The sequence below is a fragment of the Anguilla rostrata genome, chromosome 11 (assembly GCF_018555375.3).
Source record: "Anguilla rostrata isolate EN2019 chromosome 11, ASM1855537v3, whole genome shotgun sequence".
Taxonomy (NCBI): Eukaryota; Metazoa; Chordata; class Actinopteri; order Anguilliformes; family Anguillidae; genus Anguilla; species Anguilla rostrata.
The window spans coordinates 13187984-13206160 of record NC_057943.1 but is presented as its reverse complement, the minus strand read 5'-3'; the positions used below and the strand labels follow the sequence as shown (position 1 = coordinate 13206160).

The following is an 18177-nucleotide window of genomic DNA, read 5'->3' as shown; positions in this document are numbered from 1 at the left end:
AACATCGAAATAGTATTAAGAGATGTGACAGCACATCATTTTACAGAAATAAAACACAAACTAGAAAACCTTAGATGTACAGGCATTGACAAACTAAAGATATATTGTTGAGGGGGAGACAGACTGAATGCTCCATTTTGAGAAGGCATATCTGTTGGCTGTCTGGTTCATCAAGGAAATATGTTTATTGCTAATGTTTCATTAACTGTTTGCTTTTATTCATTTGTTTATTTTCATCTGTGCCAAACATGACTTCACTTCTCCCGTGACTCCCCTGGAGGCAGAAGGTCAAGATAGTGGTTTGCTAATCCCCACCCCCACCCAGCAATGCCTGTCTGATTGGCCCTTATCTTCCAGCTCCACTCTCCAAACACCCTGACACAGTGTCACAGTGAAGCCTACTTCCCCATATAGCACACCTCACAGTTTTAAACTGATTCTCTCCCTTAAGATGATAAAACGCTAAAACAATGAATGGCTTGTTGTAAACAACACCTTCGTCTATACATTGTAACACAATTTTTACTCCCATGTTTGCATGCTTGAACGGCATGATATCACCACAGTTGATAAAACATAAAATTACATAATTTTGTATTTTAATCCATTTCATTGATCAAAAGAAACTTGAAACTTGAAACTTGAAGAGTTTGGAGTGCAACTCGTTCAGTACGGTGACAAGTCCAGGAGTAAGTGCATACAATAATGTCCAGCCATTATACCATACTATACCCAGTCAGGGTCGCAGGGGGTGCTGGAGCCTATCCCAGCATGCATTTGGTGAGATCCAGGAATACACCCTTGACAGGTCGCAAATCTATTGTCTACCACACACACCATTCACACACACACTCATACCTAGGGGCAATTTAGGGTCTCCAATTAGCCAACCTGTATGCCTTTGGACTGTGGGATGAAACTGGAGTATCCATAGGAAACCCATTTTGACACAGGGAGAACATGCAAACTCCACACAAAAAGCTCAGGCTGGGATTCAAGGATCTTGCTGTGAGGCAACAGTGCCAACGCCCTATACAATAATATAGTGTGCATGTACTTGTGAGTCTGCACAAGATAACTATGTACCTGTAAATTAGCAACAGGCTAGTTCCTCATTCTCCAGATTTTTGCAGAAGCTGATACCACATATCCCCCGACCAGCATTCACTGGTGGAAATTCCAGTTTGGTTCCAGCCTGGTTTTAAGCTGGTCTAGCAGGTTTGGAGATGGCCAAGCTGACAACAAGACGGTTGAGATAGCAACCATGCTGGAAAGACCATGCCCATCTGGTGGGCCAGATTGGTTCCAACAACAGGCCACCACCAAATTCACCTAATTCCAGATGGTATCCAGCTGGAGCAGAAGCTGGTTCCAGCTAGATTCCATCTTAGGCTGGAATTTCCACCAGGGTTTTGCAGTACCACAGCCCATTCACTGACAGGCAGAACCATGTCAGTATTAACAGGTTTACAATGAGAGTTTACAGCACCTGGGACCTTAAGGAAAACAAACTTCACAGGCAGTCTGAGAGAAGAGAAAGCACAGGTGTGTCAGTTTAAACACAGGAGTACAGGACAAGACACTCTGTACCAGCTCTGAACAAGTCAGACAATGTTAGATAGGATTAGTCCTCCTGCACAGGCCTCAAGTCATTTCTCTCCATATTCCTGACTTTTTTTCTACCTCTCCACTTTGCTGCAGGGTGCTTGTCTATCTCAGGCTCAGTGTCTGTCTGTACCTGAGCATGCCTATGAGCAGTACACCACCTGATCCATCAGTCAAGGCTGGGAGGTTGGAGGTGGAGTGGTGACTTTCTCTCAAAGTTTCTCTCTCTGTATTTCCAATACACACATACCGAAATATACACATGTGCTTATGTGCACCTGTCCCTGCATATGTGCATGTGCGTACACACACACACACACACACACACACACACACACATGCACGCACACACAGCCGTGCCAGCGGAAGCAGAAGCGCACACTTCGGGGGAAAACCTGGGACATCTGCGGGTGGCATATCTGAGTTAGAGTCGAATTAGTCTAGAGGCCAGGTCTATTTGTTTAATCCTATTAGGCAGTGAAATGTACACTGGAGCCCTGAGCGGGGCCTGGGCGGAGACATTAAAGACCTGAAGCCGCACAGCTGTTGCCCAGCACGGCCACTCACACCTCTCTGCTGCCACGGGATAATCCCTCCGCCACACGGAGTCACAGGGACAAAGGGCGTCAGCAGGGAGGAGGAGCCCTGTGGACATCACCATGGCAACACGAACCTGGTCAGGGGACAGGGTGAATGGTGGACATGGGAGGAAACTGTCGTTTTGTGGGGTGAAGTATTATTCTACTGTGTAACGCTGCTGGGTTGCATTTTATATGCATACACACACACACACACACTCACACAGACTAAGACAGAGTAGATTTAGGGCCCTGTCAGCAGTAGAGCAGGTTCAGATCTCACGCTCTCTAGAGAACCCGAGAGCATTTCGAGGCTTTTGCTGGAACTTGCAGCAGTGGAAGGACAGTGAAAAGCGTTTTAAGAACCAGGAAGAAAGCAAGAGCAGATGTTGACTTATTTATGAGACGCTCCACAGTGAAATATTTCAGCAACCTATATTTAGAAACAGGAAGAAAACGCTACCCACCAAAAAAAAAAAAAAAAAACAGAAAAGAATGTTTTTGTGGAGCAGACACAGTCCTGTTGCTACAACAATCCCAGCTTGCCAAAGTCAGCTTCTTTTCACCCACCAAGTAAAGTTTGGGTTCCCTCACTTGTGAAAATCAGATGCTGGCCTTGTCCAATTTTAGCATTTGGTTTGTTGAGGTTAACAAAAAGGAAAAAGAAAACAAGGAAATACAGAATAATGGGCAGATTCTAAAATGAGCTGTCTGCTTCTCTTTGGTCTGGCTGTGCTTAGAGACTGTACAGTAATTGCATTCCCTTTATATGGTACAAGATACAGATGTTAATATGTATACATATATCGATAAATCATCAATAATGTCCCCATTTTCTTAAATTCCTACCCAGATTTAGGACCCAAAATGTTTTAGTTTTTAAAAAAAGTTTTAAGGCCAATTTCTTTACCTTAAATGCTAGGTTGCAGAGTTCTAAGAGAAGTGCACATGTGCTGTTGACCCTGGGCTGTACCAGAGGGCCTCTCCTTCCTTTCCCCCTGTCAGTAAAGCTCACGCACCCAGAGGCCCCAGCAGCGCCAGGTCACTGCCAGCAGGCCCCTGTGGTGTGTCTGCACACACGGAACACGCCGTCCTCCCTCTTCCACTGTTTATCCATTCCTGCGTTACATAAGGACCCCAGCGCAGGCCTGAGGCTGGGCACGCATGCGGCCCAGAGGCCTGGCCCAGCAGCCTGGCCCAGCGGCCTGGCCCAGAGGCCTGACCCAGCGGCCTGGCCCAGAGGCCTGACCCAGCGGCCTGGCCCAGAGGCCTGAACCAGCGGCCTGGCCCAGAGGCCTGACCCAGCGGTCTGGCCCAGCGCTCTGACCCAGCCATCTGACCCAGCGGCCTGGCCCAGACACACACGCACACAACCACACAGACAAAATCACATTTCTTGGGAGGCATAATCTTGTTGTCATAATGAAAAAAATTATTCTGGCTCAGTAATGTTTCTGGTTAAATAAAAAATACATTAAACCAAACAGATTAACATCAGCACAATTCATCCTCCACACCCACAAGATGTCAGACATTGAGTCCATCAGTCTCTGGAGTTCCCCAATCAATGGCCCCACTGCATTTCCTCTGGCACTGTCATCTGACATTGTGGATATTTAAAGGAATTGAATGTGACTACTATTGACAGCTATGTGCAGAAAATTGGCAAGACAGTATATCTTTGTGGAAGCAATGAAAACTGTCTGGCTAGGGAATGTTAAAGATTAAAAGCATAGCTGCATGTCTAATATCCATGCAGACCATGTAACATCCTTTAACTCAGCTGAGACTTGAACAGCCTATCAGCACAACACCAGCTTTCATATTATATGTATACCAGTATGCAAAAATATTTTACTTTTAACTGTAACAGTTAACATTTTTCCTATATCATATATCTTCATATATACAGTATAGGTACATTTTGATGTTCAGTATGTTTATATTTCAAACAAGCATGTGTTACACCTATACCATCACATATTTATAAAAATTAATATTATTATTAATAATTGTGGCAGATCATCAGTGATTTACAGAGCAATAGAAAATGTAGAAGATTAGACATGTTGTGAAACAGAGCGCATTGCAAGAATATACTCATCGAACTAAAAGTATATACTGGCACAGAACTTTTTCATGAAGGCAACCCTCTTCCCAAAATGATAATTTACCATTTGCCACCCATTCATTGCAGGCATGTTGCGTTTCAGGGGAGGACAGACTCCTCCTCTGTTGCCAGGTTCTTCCCAAGATTTGTTCTCACGGGAGAGTTTTTTCTCACCAGTGTTTTCAGTATTTTTTTCTTCACACTTGCTGGTTTTTTTCTTTTTTTTTTTGAGTGGGGGTGGTGGGGGGTGTCATTTTCGATATTTCGCAATTTCCAACTTCCCTATATTTCCGTAAAGTGTCTTCATGACTGTCTCTAAAACGTGCTCATGAAAATACAATTGGAATTGAACTGTATTCGCACCTTGCTTGATCCTCTTTCTCTGGGGTCTGGGTGTCATTAAAACTGTGGACAGATGAACAGTACAGATCATTTTAGAATCTGGTCTTCTCAGAGCAGTTGTGTAGGTTCGTCCTTTCCTTACACTAACACACTGACCTCCACTTCCTCTGACACACCACGCTAACCCATATCCCCCTGAAATCTCCATATGTCCCCAAGCCTAAATCCCACAAAATCCTCAGGCTAGCACCTGTTCCCACTGCGCTGGGAGGCACGGTAGGGTGGGGGTGGGGCCGTGAAAACCTTCTGTGCGTCTCTCAGCCGGCGGTCAGAACCCACGTCACATGACCACCGCGCGTTAAACCCCGCTGATGTTCACCTCGCCTGTCTTGTTCCTGAGCAGCTCAGAGAGCACTGAGCCTCACTGTCCCTCCCAGCCCCGTGTCCCTGCTACCTGCCTGCCTGGCTGCCTTCATGAGTGGGGTTGGTGTTCCAACAAACTGCCCCCCTCCCCCCCCCCCCAAATCACTTAAAGTGTTTCACCTTGCTGTTAGTTATGGTTACACCCGCCCATAATTCTGCACTAACTTACCATAATGAACTAATAAACTAATAAAACAGCTCGCGAGCTAAACTCAAGCAACTTTCCATTCGCAGCACAAGGCCGAAGCCTTCAGAGCCGCTCACCCTACCGGAGCCCCGTTTCAGTTGCACGGCCACAGGCAGTCAAACCCCTGCTGATGTTCACCTGGCCCTGTCTGTGAACGGCTCAGCGAGCACCAGAGAGCCCTGCTGCCTTCCCAGGCTCAGCACCTGCTCCCTGACTGCCCCCAGGACAGGGGCCGGCCCTCCGGGGAACCTCTGTACCTTTTTATTTACCCAATGTATGGCCGCTGGTGATGGCAGAGGGTGTAAATCATAGACAGTGTGGAAGCCGGGATATCTGACAGGGCTGAGTCAGAGCAAACACAGTGGAGTTGCACTGCCAGTTTCACTGGTGTACGAGAGGGAGGGGACGACACACGAATAGCTTTCACGCTTCAAATGGTCTGCTTGCATTTCAGTTTCAGCTTCTAGCGTCAAAGCCACAACAATGCAGTCTGCTGCAGCCACGCTTGGAGACCTTCACGAGAAACTCTTCAGCGAGTACTCAGCTGTGCGAAAGGGCTGACGAGAACAGGCCGCTGAATGTACCGCAGTCTGACCTGACTGAGAAACAAACCCCAATGCAGAAGCTGGGGGTGAGCGGGTCGCAGGACAAGACAGCACAGCTCATCAAGAAATTCCACACTAGAGGACGAATCTGCTTCCCAGACAAACATCCATGAACCATGAGAATTTAGACGCATTTAACCGATTCAAGGAAAGGAAGAATGCATTCTTGTATTTATTATAAATTCCTGAATTCATTCCTGAATATATTTGTGATTTTTGCCACTTTGATGAGATTTTCCCTCGCTCAGAAAATCAAGAGGACAAAAAAACCAAAACAAATTGAACTTTGCTTGTGCGTGACGGCCAGCTCCTGAGTATATAAGGAATTACACCTGAATGTAGTGGGAGGGTGGCAGGAGACGTTGTTGCATAACTCTGAATTCTTAGAATTTCAGCTCAAGCAGTACATCTGCGGCCGTTTTAAGTTGATGTACAGTAACACATAGTGCGCTCACTCTTTTGCCAAAGGTACAGTGTCAATTCAGTAACATCTGATTAATGTTGGGCTTCAGATTTAAGTTCAGTTCACATGTCCACAACATACTTCAAGAGGATCTGTGCTTCACAAAATCACAAGACTGATTTTTTCTAGCAGATTATCCAGGTTTTTTAATTTTTTAAATAGAAATATGGATGATCAGGCTTGTACTGAGAGGTTGGCAAGATTAATGCTACACAAAAGCAAGCAAAAAACCCTTTCATGACCAAAAAAGATCATTTAAAAATAAATATATAAAATATTTATAATGCTGTTTACAAAGTAGGAAATACTACTAAAAGAGTCTCTGGGAAGGTTTAGGCCCTTTACATGTTCAACCAAAGCCTGGCTCTGAAGCATAAAGGCCCCGTGTGAAACATGCATGCGGCGTTTGAAATGAGGAACCATGCAGAATAATGCGGCGGAATGGCTCAAGGCCCCCGTGCATTTGGTGTGACTCAGGAATACACAGAAAGGCGGGGAGAGAGATAGGGACAGCCTGTGAACTATTTATGATATGTACGACACGACAAGAGTTCTGGCTGCAGGAGCAGAGAGGGAGAATGCCTGGCAACAGCACGCTTTACTTTATAGAGCTTTTAGAATGTTCCAGAGACTCAAAATATTGGTGATCGGGGCAGGTGCTGTATTGCCTGGATGCAGAAGGCATCGTCCTGCCAAAGAGCCAGATAACAGCGAGCTAAAACCCACTATGAAAAAAAATAGCTTTTGTTAAAGGACAAATGTTGATTTCACGTATAATGGATTCACTTTTGCACAAGGAACCGTGACAATATTAAGCTTGTGTGGGCGTATTATATGTATTGTAGATCCAGGGACTCTTCCCTCTCTTGGTCACATCTGATTGAAAAGAAACATTTTGGTGGCCCTGCCCTCTTTTCCCCTGCCCCTATTCACTACCCCACTTCCTTGAGGGCCCCCATGAATCGAAAGGGTTTTCAAACACCTCCTCACTCTCCAGTTTTACATTATTCACATTTGGAGAAACTCAATTCAATTAAAATGAACACGATTCCCATTTTTTGTATGTTACATGTATGTTTTTGTTGTATCAATCTCAAAAAATATTTCCTCAACCGTTGATGTTTTGCTTAGGGATTCAGTACCGTATTTGGATCAGCCATTTCACACATCCTGGTGTAGGGAGAGGACAGTCAAAGCAGTGTTGTGGGCTTTGACTTTCTTAGACAACCTTACCTTCCCTCAGTGATGACCCTCCTTCCAACAGGACGATGGGGCAGCATTATGCTGCTTCGAGCGAAGTACTGGAATTCGATTGGCTGTGGGTTTGAACCTCAGGAGGGGCACAGGATTTCGCTTCAGTATATATACAGTTGTAACAATGGCCAGTAAAAACATGGGCGACGTTGAGTGGCTCCAAGCAAATTAATAATTAAAAGTAAGTGAAAGGAAAATGGGACACTGAAGAACTGCAGAACATGCCCGCGTTCTCAGGGAAATGGCCAGATCATCACAGCAGACTGCTGCGTGAAACATCGTCCTTACAAAAAACAAAAAAAACACATCTGTCTTTCACTTTGCTCCTGCAGAGAGTGTGGCCTTCAGGAGGCGTGGCCAACAGAGGGGCATGGCTTGCTGGCAGTAATTCCAAGACCTATCTGCCCAAGAACAGACAAGATGCACTGGTGTAATTCTTCACACCTTCCAGGATCAAGTTACCTAACATTCTTAGCACACCAGTGTTACTTTCACCAGGTGTAAAATAAAATGCAGTGACATTCCGTTAGTCAGCAATGTCTTCCACACCACCACCCCCCTCCTACACTTTCACAAGTCCTTTCTGAGTGTGGCGTTTGATTAGTTATGCAAGCACAATACTTTGTTTTTTCATTTTTATTTAAAATAACTGCTGAAAAATAAGTAATTTTGGCTTTGAAAATATACTTGAAGAACATGGCCGAACAACAACAAAACTAGGCAAGCCTAGTTCAGCCAGACCCTGGATACAGCCTGTGGGGAACATCATCTGTCAGAAACTGGATCCTTTGACCCCTGACTTTTTGTTTATAAAGGGTACAGGACCCTCTATTCCCATAGCTTCCAGAAGACAGTTCTTCTTTTTTAGGACTAAATGACATCACTTTTTATTCATATTTTTATTCAATAAGAAAAACTGTCTATGAATCCAAGGTATGGTGACTGCCCTACCATGCCATATCTAAACAAGGTCTTTGGGTATCGATAGCCAACTAAGCTAGCTGCATTAATAGAAGGGCGTTAGTTAAGCAGTAAGTTAGCTATCGGTATCCTTTCAGCGCACCACTAAATGTTAGCTACTTGTAACTAGCTATGTAGGTATAATATAGAAACTAGTGAGCTAGCAGGCAAACTAGCAAATGTTTTTGGGTGCTTTTAACTTATCCAACAGATAAACAACATGCTGTCAGCTATTAACATAATTTGGGCTAACTAGCTATCTGAAACATGAACACTTTCATGTCCAGCGTAGTGCTGTTCTTCTGACGTTATATTACTGCACTCACCTGGAGTCGCTAGTTAAGATTAATACCGCCACCAACCGCACGCTAACGCCACTCACGCACATTTCAACAATGGATTAATATCACCACACCACCATGTGCTTTCAGCAATGGGGAGTCAGGAAGTCAACGAGCCAACCAGTCCCACAGTAAGAGACATTCACTGTTCTGGGCCGGCCCGCAGTGTCCGGCAAAAATACCAACTGGAAAAATGCGCAAGTTACTTGTAATCCAGAAAAAATAGAGAACTTTGTGCTTTGTGTTACTCCAGCCCTGTTAGAGTAAGACCCTCTCTGCAGCTTCACTAGCCAAACTTTCAGCCCACCTCCCCAATGTGACAAGCCACACAATTCAGGCAGTCGCACAGGCCGTAAACAATCCATGACTGGTGCACCGCGGTGTAAATGCTGAGTACAACTTGCTCTTATTAAGTAGAGTATGAAGCATAGAGCTCATGCCCAAAGAAACAGAAAACCCCTCTGACTTTTGTAAATTTGTTTACCATCAAATTCCTCAAGCTAACAGTCCAAGGTGCTCCTTTCAGCTTTTCCAAGGAAATTATTCTTTTTAATTGTCAAGTTCTCCTAGCTGGGGTGAAACTGTTGCATCACACGCAAAACCATCATGTAACTTCTACAATAAAACAGAGGACAGATAAGATGTGAGGGAGAGGGTTTATTGCTCAGTGATGGTGTAAATCCCATTCAATCATAATCACAGGACATGGATATCCTCCCCCCTCCTCTGCTGCATATGCATAAGTCTGAGCACAGTCTAGCCATAAAGCTCATTCCAACACTTCATATCTCTAGTGAAGGCTGGCTGTAGAACTGGCTCAGAAAATCAATTTCCACTTTAAAAAACTACTTCCTCCACCCAAGGTGTTTACATTATTTCTGCTAATAACCACAACCTATGTAATAGCCCTTTTAAGTAAAAAAACAATCACAGCTCTTAAAATTCAAGGAACATAAGGATGGAAGTCTCTTCTTTTTTGGTGTGGAATGTCTGTTGTGACACCAAACATTCCTTCGTGTGTGCTTCAGCATAAAAACACTGGGCATGGACAGTAAAAACCTAAGCAAAGGGACGACTGCACAGAAAACATGGACTCCAGTCTCCGCAATGTCACTTCTACTATTACAATTCAGACAAAAAAAGCTGTTAAAAAACAGTTTTTTCAAAGTCTTAAAAACTTAAATAAAAACTGCATGACTTCTCTTAAAAACCTATTTTTTTTCCACATTATAACTGCAACTTATATAATCCAAAAACCTACAAGATATACGAATGTTTGGTCAGTGAGCCTGAGGGTTGCGTTGCTAGGTGACCAGTTTAGGAAGCACGGCGCGTAGAGGTATTCCGACGCCAGGGTCCCCCATCATGTTGGTCCTGAGTTTGCCGTTGGCGGTGCCTATGGTTGGCGGCAGTTTGGCGATAATGCCGGGGAAGGAGGTACTGTGCTCAGCGGCCCGCCTGGGCAGCTGGGACTTCTCGGCGGGGGCGGGCGCGTGGACGGGCGCGGGCTTGGCGGCGCGGCGGCAGAGCCAGGGGTGGCGCAGGGCCCCGCTGGGGACCATGCGCACCGAGGGGTCCCACTCCAGGCACTTCCGCAGGAAGTCCAGGAAGGCGGCGTCCTCGCAGCCCTTCAGGGCCGACGCCCACTCCTTGCTGCCCGGCGGGCCGCGGACCTTCCCGCGGCGCGAGCGCCCGGCCGTCAGCACCACGGCGCCGCTGGGCAGCGTGCTGGCCGTGCAGTAGCGCGGGTGCCCCTTGGAGCTGAAGAAGTTCTTGGCCCGCTTGGACTGCTCCAGCAGCTTCTGCGGAGGCATGCCCAGGACCTCCATCATGCAGGCCAGCTGGTCGCCCTCGTCCTCCCCGGGGAAGAGCGGGTAGCCCGTCAGCAGCTCGGCCAGGATGCAGCCCAGGCTCCACATGTCGATGGGCATGCCGTAGCGGGCGCCCAGGATGACCTCGGGCGCGCGGTAGAAGCGGGACTGGATGTAGGTGTAGACGCGCTGGTGCTCGAAGCAGCTGGAGCCCAAGTCGATGACCTTGATGCCGCTGCGGCCCTGCTGCTTGAGCAGGATGTTCTCGGGCTTCAGGTCGCAGTGGATCACCTTGCTGCGCTGCAGGCCCTCCAGGCACTGCAGGATGGACAGGGCGAACTTGCGCACCAGCGGCAGGCTGAAGCCCTGGAACTTGTTGCGCTTGATGAGCTCGTACAGGTTCATGCTGAGCAGCTCGAAGGTCATGCAGATGTGCCCGCGGAAGGTGAAGCTCTCCAGCATGTGCACCACGTTCATGGCGCCCGTCTTGTCCTGCTTGCGCAGGTGCTCCAGGATGCGCACCTCCTCGGCCGCCTGCCGGTGGAAGCGCTTCTCGTTGCGCACCATCTTCAGCGCCAGGTGCTGCCGCGTCTTGTGGTCGTACACCTTGGCCACCTGGCCGAAGCTGCCCTTGCCGATCACCTTGAGGAACTCGTAGCGGTAGGCCAGGTGGTCGTGCGGCACGTGGATGTAGCCGCCCTGGTCGTCGTCGAAGCCGCCGTTGTTGGCGCTGCCGCCCGCCGCCGCGGCCGGCCTCTTCTTGGCGTTGGGCCCCAGGAAGTAGACCTCCGGGTAGCCCAGGATCTCCTGCTGCTCGGCGGCCGTCAGCTGGTGGCGGTGCTGCTTGAGGGCCTGCTCCGGCGTCAGGGGCGGCGGCCTACCGGGCCGGGCGGCGCCGCTGCCGCTGTCGGCGGACTTGGCGGAGCCGCTGCTGTCGGCGCTCCGGTCCTTGGCCAGGGCCGGCAGGGTCTTGCTCTGGCCCTGGCCGCCCCCGCTGCTGCTGCTCCGGCCGTGGTGGAGCAGCACGGCGTTGGCCCGGCGGGTGGAGGAGTCCTCGCTCGCCTGCTTCACCCGCGGCGGCACCGCCCGCAGCGCCACCGGGTGGTCCTTCGTCGCGGGCTTGTTCCCGACCTGACACAGGAACAGGAGAATGGATACTGCTGAGACCGAGCCACTTACAGCAAATAAATATATGACACGTAGCACTGTACTCGTGCTATACAAACAGTCTGCTTTTTACCTGATAATGCTATATCTATAAATAAACAAATAAATAAAATAGTACATAAACTTGTGCAAATCAAAACTGGTAGGAGTTAGGCATTTGCACATTGAGCAGCAGAATTCCCTAGGGGCATATTAAAAACTAGTTAATGAAACAAAGTAGCACCTCTTGACTGATCCATGAATATACTAAGCATTTCAGATGCTAGTTATGATGAATGTTGACACTGCCAACAAGGAACAGCAAACCCCTTGCTATAGCCACCAAGCTTTTTACACTCAAATTTGGGAGCAAGAGTTCTGTATGGTTGTCGGTTTTGTTCACATGGGTGTAGTTCTAGCCCCACTATAGGAAGTATGTTTGTGCAAAACAGAACTGCATTGGATATGATTATATCTCTCACAGCTGTTAACAATCCACTAAAGGACATAAGAACTCAAAGTCCCAAACCTACTGAGAGTGGCCCTAACTATTCTGTTAAAAGCATAAAGCTCAAAAAAGGGCCCAATTAAAACCTGCACAAGTAGCCAGACAGCAGTTTTTTCCATCCGCAACTTTACTGCAGTCCAACCAACAATATGCTCAATTTCATTATTTCAACAGCTATCATCTTTCCGCTCATGGAAAATTACAGGACCACAGTAGATGGCTGCTTCGTCCAAAGTCTGACAGGACAAAAAATGCTATCTCTAATGAAACAGAAGCCCCTGCTGCTGTAACTTCAGCTCGCATTCTGTACCGTCTGACTAGCGCAATAAATGCAGCCAAACGGGGATATTTTTAGTTACAAATACTGAGCTGCACTGAGCAAGTAAAAGTAAGAATGGTAGAAGACTGGAAAAGTTGTCTGCATCACAAGTTCCCAAATTCTGTGCACACGACCCACCTGTAACCAAATAACCAAATAAAATTTCTGGGATCCCACCCCCCTCATTAAGACACAGCCTGAAGCGTTTGCGTTTCTCAAAAAAACATTTTAACTAGCACAGAGCATGTAACAACTGGAAGTCATTTTTGTATGTTTTCTCAGGACCCACCCACAGTATGTTAACCGCTGGTCTACACCAACATATCTGTCTTAATAAGCTTGTTGTCTGTTGCGCACCAAAGCGAAACATCCGACGTGCAAAACGTGTGGCTGCCTCAACCACAGCGGAGCGGGAACTGAATCTGAGGGGAGCCCCAAAACAGCAGCTTCCACACAGAAGAGCAGCAGTCTGGCCTGGTACACCACCGACATTAAAGGGCCAGCTTCAAGAGAGGTGTCCTTCACAGATTTAAATCTACAGGAAGGTCCAGCCCTACAACCCATTCAGATTAAATCTACAAGAAGATTCAGTGCTATTGTCACAGATTGAATCTACAGGAAGGTCAAGCCCTATAACAATGCAGATCAAATCTACAAGAAGTTCCAGTGCTATTGTCACAGATTATATCTACAGGAAGGTCCAGCCCTATAGGCAATACAGATTAAATCTACAAGAAGATTCAGTGCTACAGACACAGATTAAATCTACAAGAAGGGCTAGCATCAGCACCAAGAAGGGTCAGTGCTGCCACAGATTAAATTTACATGATGTTTCAGCAATATTGCCATTGTAAAAAAAAAAATATATATATATATATATATATATATATATAAAGGAGGAGGGATGAAAGAGAAAGAGAAGCAGAGAGGTGTATAGAGGGCGAGAGTGGCTGACCTTTGCCTCTACTTTATCAATTTACTTTAAATGAGTTCCTTCAAACATGACATTAACAAATGGCTGTGGCATTACGTGGCAAGTCATATATGATTTGGGAAAATGTCAAATTAAAAAGTGAAGAAAAAACTAGAGAGAAAGAACACTATGTCTGTACAGAAAATGTCCAGTATGGCTTCATAAATGATAGATCGTGAAGAAAAAAGGGAGGAGGAAAAAAACAACAACCACAGAACAGCTTCATATAGCCTAACCAAAGCACTTTACAGGAACAGAGGCACGCTATTGACTAGACATTAAAATAACTGTTATGCAAAACAGGACATTTACACAGCATGAGTAGCTGTATCTCTCTGAGCCGGCTGCTTTGACAGGAGGCTAAACCCCATCCCTCAAGCCTTTAGACAGAGATCATCCTGTGCTTTAACATATGGGGAGAATGGCACCGACATCCATGACAGATTACTGCCCCACACAACATGAGAGCGTAGGGATAACAACGATTACCGTGCCCAAGCCATAAAGTGGTTTGCTCATTTTAGCAGCAACTCATAGAAACAGGTTAACGGTGCCAGTGTAACACTATCTTTCAAACAAATTAACAGCTTTCTGTGAATGCTCCTTGTTTGGTAACTTAGCTCTTTTCTATTACAATTTATTTAACCGGAATATACAACACTTTCATACACGCAGATGTTTCATACCTTTTTTTCCCCAAAGGAAATTCCCCCTCCAAAGGTATTCAAATAACAAAATGCAATTTCTGCAAGCTGTGTTGGACTATGAAAATGAAGCCAAAGCCAAAGCGCAAGTATTTGAATAAACAGATCTCATTCATTCATAATAATATGCATAAACATTGAACAAGAGTGAAAAAATACAATGCATTCTGTATTCAAAATAAGGAATAGACAAAGACCACAAAAGCTCATGCATGACAAATAGGCTATACACAGGCCCACAAGTGAACACACACACACATACGCACACACACTGCCCTACCTGAACGAACAATCTCAAAAGAGCACCCACACAAAATAATGGTAGAGCCAAAAAAACAAAAAGAAAACCCCGTCTGACAGCAGATGGTACAAGACGGTTGCTAACAGCGTCTTTTCAGCAAGCCAGAAGAGGGAAAAATGCTTGTGACATGTAAGCAGAAGCCACAAAACTTACATCGGAGATGTGTGAAAAAGCAAACAGTTTTTAGCAGTATACGGAAAAAGAAGGACAGAAAAAAAGACTATTACATAAAAGCAAACCAAACCCACTCCCAACACAGATATAAAGATGGGGTAAAATGCTAAAGCTCCATTATAGCTCTGAGAAGAACCGTGTTTGGTCTGATGAGTAAAAACACTGTTTACTAGGGATTACCGAGAAGCGACCGAGTCAAAGGCGTTGTTTCATTTAGGCCAGATACAAAGTACATAATCTAAATTTCCTGTTCGGCTAAACGGGCTTGCCAAGGACCAGACAGGAAGCCAGAGACGGGTGGCACGAGCATGATGTCAAAGGAATTGAGAGGACACCTGTAGCAGTATCACATGACTATCAAAAACAAGGTAATGATGACTTGAATAATTCTAATCATAAGACTAGAGTTATGCATGTAGGACCTGCACCAGTGCTATTTGCATGCATATCTTCCCCATTCCTTGGCTGACACTGAATGGCAGAGAGGTTAAAAACTTTTCTATTCTCTCATGATGAGCCAGACAGACTATTCTCCTGCACAGATTCTCCTATACTGGAGTGACCCGGAGTACTTACTGTGTGTTTGAGCAGCGGGGGCAGTACTGCGGGGCTGTGACCATTCATGACGGTCTCCTCATTGGCTGTGTGGTCCGCGCGCCCATATGACTCATAATGAAAGTCGCCATTTCTCACTGTCAAACAAGACAAGAAAAAAAGCACACACACACACACCATGAAAACCAACACCTGAACTTGAACCTGAAACATTGTCACGTAAGCACTTAATGAGGACCTGCACACTGGAGTGGAAGATTAGTTCTAACACTTCAAGCTAATACTCCAATTATTACTTTTGCCCCCAATTCTGCATGCTTTTAAAGCCACAATGTCAGTATCTACTATTTTGTTAGATGACTTTACGCACAGACATTGAAACTGAGTGCGCTAATGAAATCAAGAGCAGCCACAGAATGAGGTTATTCAAGGAGAAACTGTTCAATAAAGTGGGCACTGTCAACAATATTTTTTGTAAATTATTTCTCTGAAAGTCCTCTTGCGACTACTGCTTGAAAACAAAGCGGTTTCCACAGACTGCGGAAACATCAAGGAAAAGAACTGTCAAGAAAAAGCTACAGCACCAACCTTGAGTGCATTCTCAGACTAACCTGTCATGGATCAAATTTCAAAGATAAAACATAAAAACTTCAATCCAGAATTTCCAGTAAAGAAATTTTAAGCAATCCCTGTGACGGATACAGTGAAAACGATAGGAAAATTGCCGGAAGAAAAAAACATTTTGCTGACTTGGGGGAACTTCAGGTTACCTGAAAATCAACAACACAGTCATATTGCCACCCATATAGTGAATATCAAAGAAGCCATCTGCAAGAGCCACAAGTTGGCTGAAGATGTCCGTTTTGCTAACATAAGGGACATTTCACACCAAGTCAAAATACTCATGTCACTGAGGTAAAATGACATTCAGATGTTTACTTTTACAATTAGGCCTACATTCTGACGACATCATAGCAAGTTCATTTTGAAAGTGCTGGCAGGTAAGTCGGTCCCTAACGCATTTAAGTCCACAGAATATAAATAGCATTATATGTTTCAACATCCAAGCCATTTAGCTATTCCATTGTTTTCAGGTGCAGCTGCAAGACGCTCGACGCCTGCTTAAAGCAAAAATGTAAATTGAGTCAGGCGACTAACGACATCAAAAAACCACCTCAAGCTATAATACATTTTACATAACTAATGTAGGCCACAGTCTGTTTTCCATGTAAGTGCATGCTATACATAAATATACAGGATTTCATTTGACGCAAATGTTTTAATTTACTACCGTGCAAACGAGATTAAGTCTGCAGTGTACCGCTTATGCACAAATTGCACTGAATAGGATAGACAGAAACACGTGCATACAGCAATAACCTTATCAAGGGAGTGTGTTTAACTTCCTGACAATGTAAAACACTAATGGTGTAGCTAGCTACTTCTGTGGCTGTCAGTGTTTATGTAGGTCTGTGCATGTTGTACGTTCTTCGGTCGAGATCAGGGACAAGCGTCACACAAACGACATATGACCCAGCGAAAAGTAGTTTACGTTACTGAAATCGCAGTGCTGTTAGTAAAGTTGCTTACCTGTTGTGATGGGACCTTCTGCTTTCCTGCTCAATATCATGACTGTAGTTTGAGGTTGCAGTGGGCATCCATAGCGGTGCAGGCATGCACAATGAAATTAACTCCGACGCCGAGGAAGTCTGGAGGATGCCTCTAATTGAGCTCAATTTAACGTTAACAATTTGAGTCGCAGCGCCCAAATTCACAGGATACTAGGGAAACAGAGTAGCCTACTCCCTAGCCCCCAGTTTAGTTCTGAACCAAGGAACGTGTTAACGTCGAAACTCAGTCTAATCAAAGTTATCTATATGTAGCCAGAAGATATGAAAGTAAACTTCATTAAACAGTGTTTGTAGGTTCGGATGTACAGGTTAGCTAATTATCTAGCCAAAGCACACCACCGACCAAAATGTTTTCTTTGTAGCTAGCTACGCGTGATAGTTAGCGAGGTAGTAACTTATAGCTTCCTTGGTCTTTTACGCCAGAATCTGTCATCATCTCCCCGCAAAAAAGTTGCAGGGCAGGTATGTTCACGGACTTCCCGGTGACTGGCTGTAACGTTACATCCAAGCTCTATGGCAAACATACAGTACTGAATTTAGTCGGCAAAAATAAGTTCGGTCCCAGCAATTAGCCAGCCAAGGGCTAGTTGGGCTAGATAATTAACATGTCCTGTTGGAGCAGTCTTCGTTGCTCCGTCATTTCCCTACGCTTATGATCATCCATTCCACAAATGTCTATTGGTTTACCATTTAGAGATTTATGCTGAATTCTCAAACAAGCAAACTTGTTTGCTCGGTAACTGGAGCTAGCTACTGCCAGGCAAACCAATGCAATGTTTGGTTTACCTTCCGGACTGGCAAAGCTAGTTAGGTAATTGTATAGACTAGTTTGTTCATAACCGAAACTGACCGTTCCCCAAATAATCCTTAAAATGTGAGAATCTCTCTTCTGGTTAAAACAAATGTTCGTGAGCTGTTCCCTTTTGCGCCAAACACTGTCCTTGTTAATCCTTCTTCTTTAACGTCTCAGTGGCGAAATCTTCTAAGTTGTCGACTGCTTGCTGTAGCTAGCGTCATCGGGAATAATAAGGTAGTGAAGGCGAAACAAATGTGTAGGGCGTGGCGACAGCAGTGCCATAATGGCTCAAAAACGACACCTACCCGCTTGGTTTCGCTAAATCCTCCCTTTACTTAAAGGGAAATCGCACTGACGCTGTGGATAAAACATTGGAGCCAACATGGCAACC

The 18177-nt window shown here is 45.5% G+C and overlaps 1 protein-coding gene across 1 annotated transcript; it reads right to left on the bottom strand.

Moving 5' to 3' along the window:
* Positions 1 to 9510: 9510 nt before the first annotated feature.
* LOC135233968 (dual specificity tyrosine-phosphorylation-regulated kinase 2-like) lies at positions 9511 to 18162 on the bottom strand. Its single transcript, XM_064297994.1, has 3 exons — positions 16950 to 18162; positions 15381 to 15496; positions 9511 to 11810 (listed from the first exon to the last, which is right to left on the bottom strand). The coding sequence occupies exons 1-3, from the start codon at positions 16987 to 16989 to the stop codon at positions 10173 to 10175; spliced, it is 1794 nt and encodes a 597-aa protein (XP_064154064.1). The 5' UTR covers positions 16990 to 18162; the 3' UTR covers positions 9511 to 10172.
* Positions 18163 to 18177: the final 15 nt, after the last annotated feature.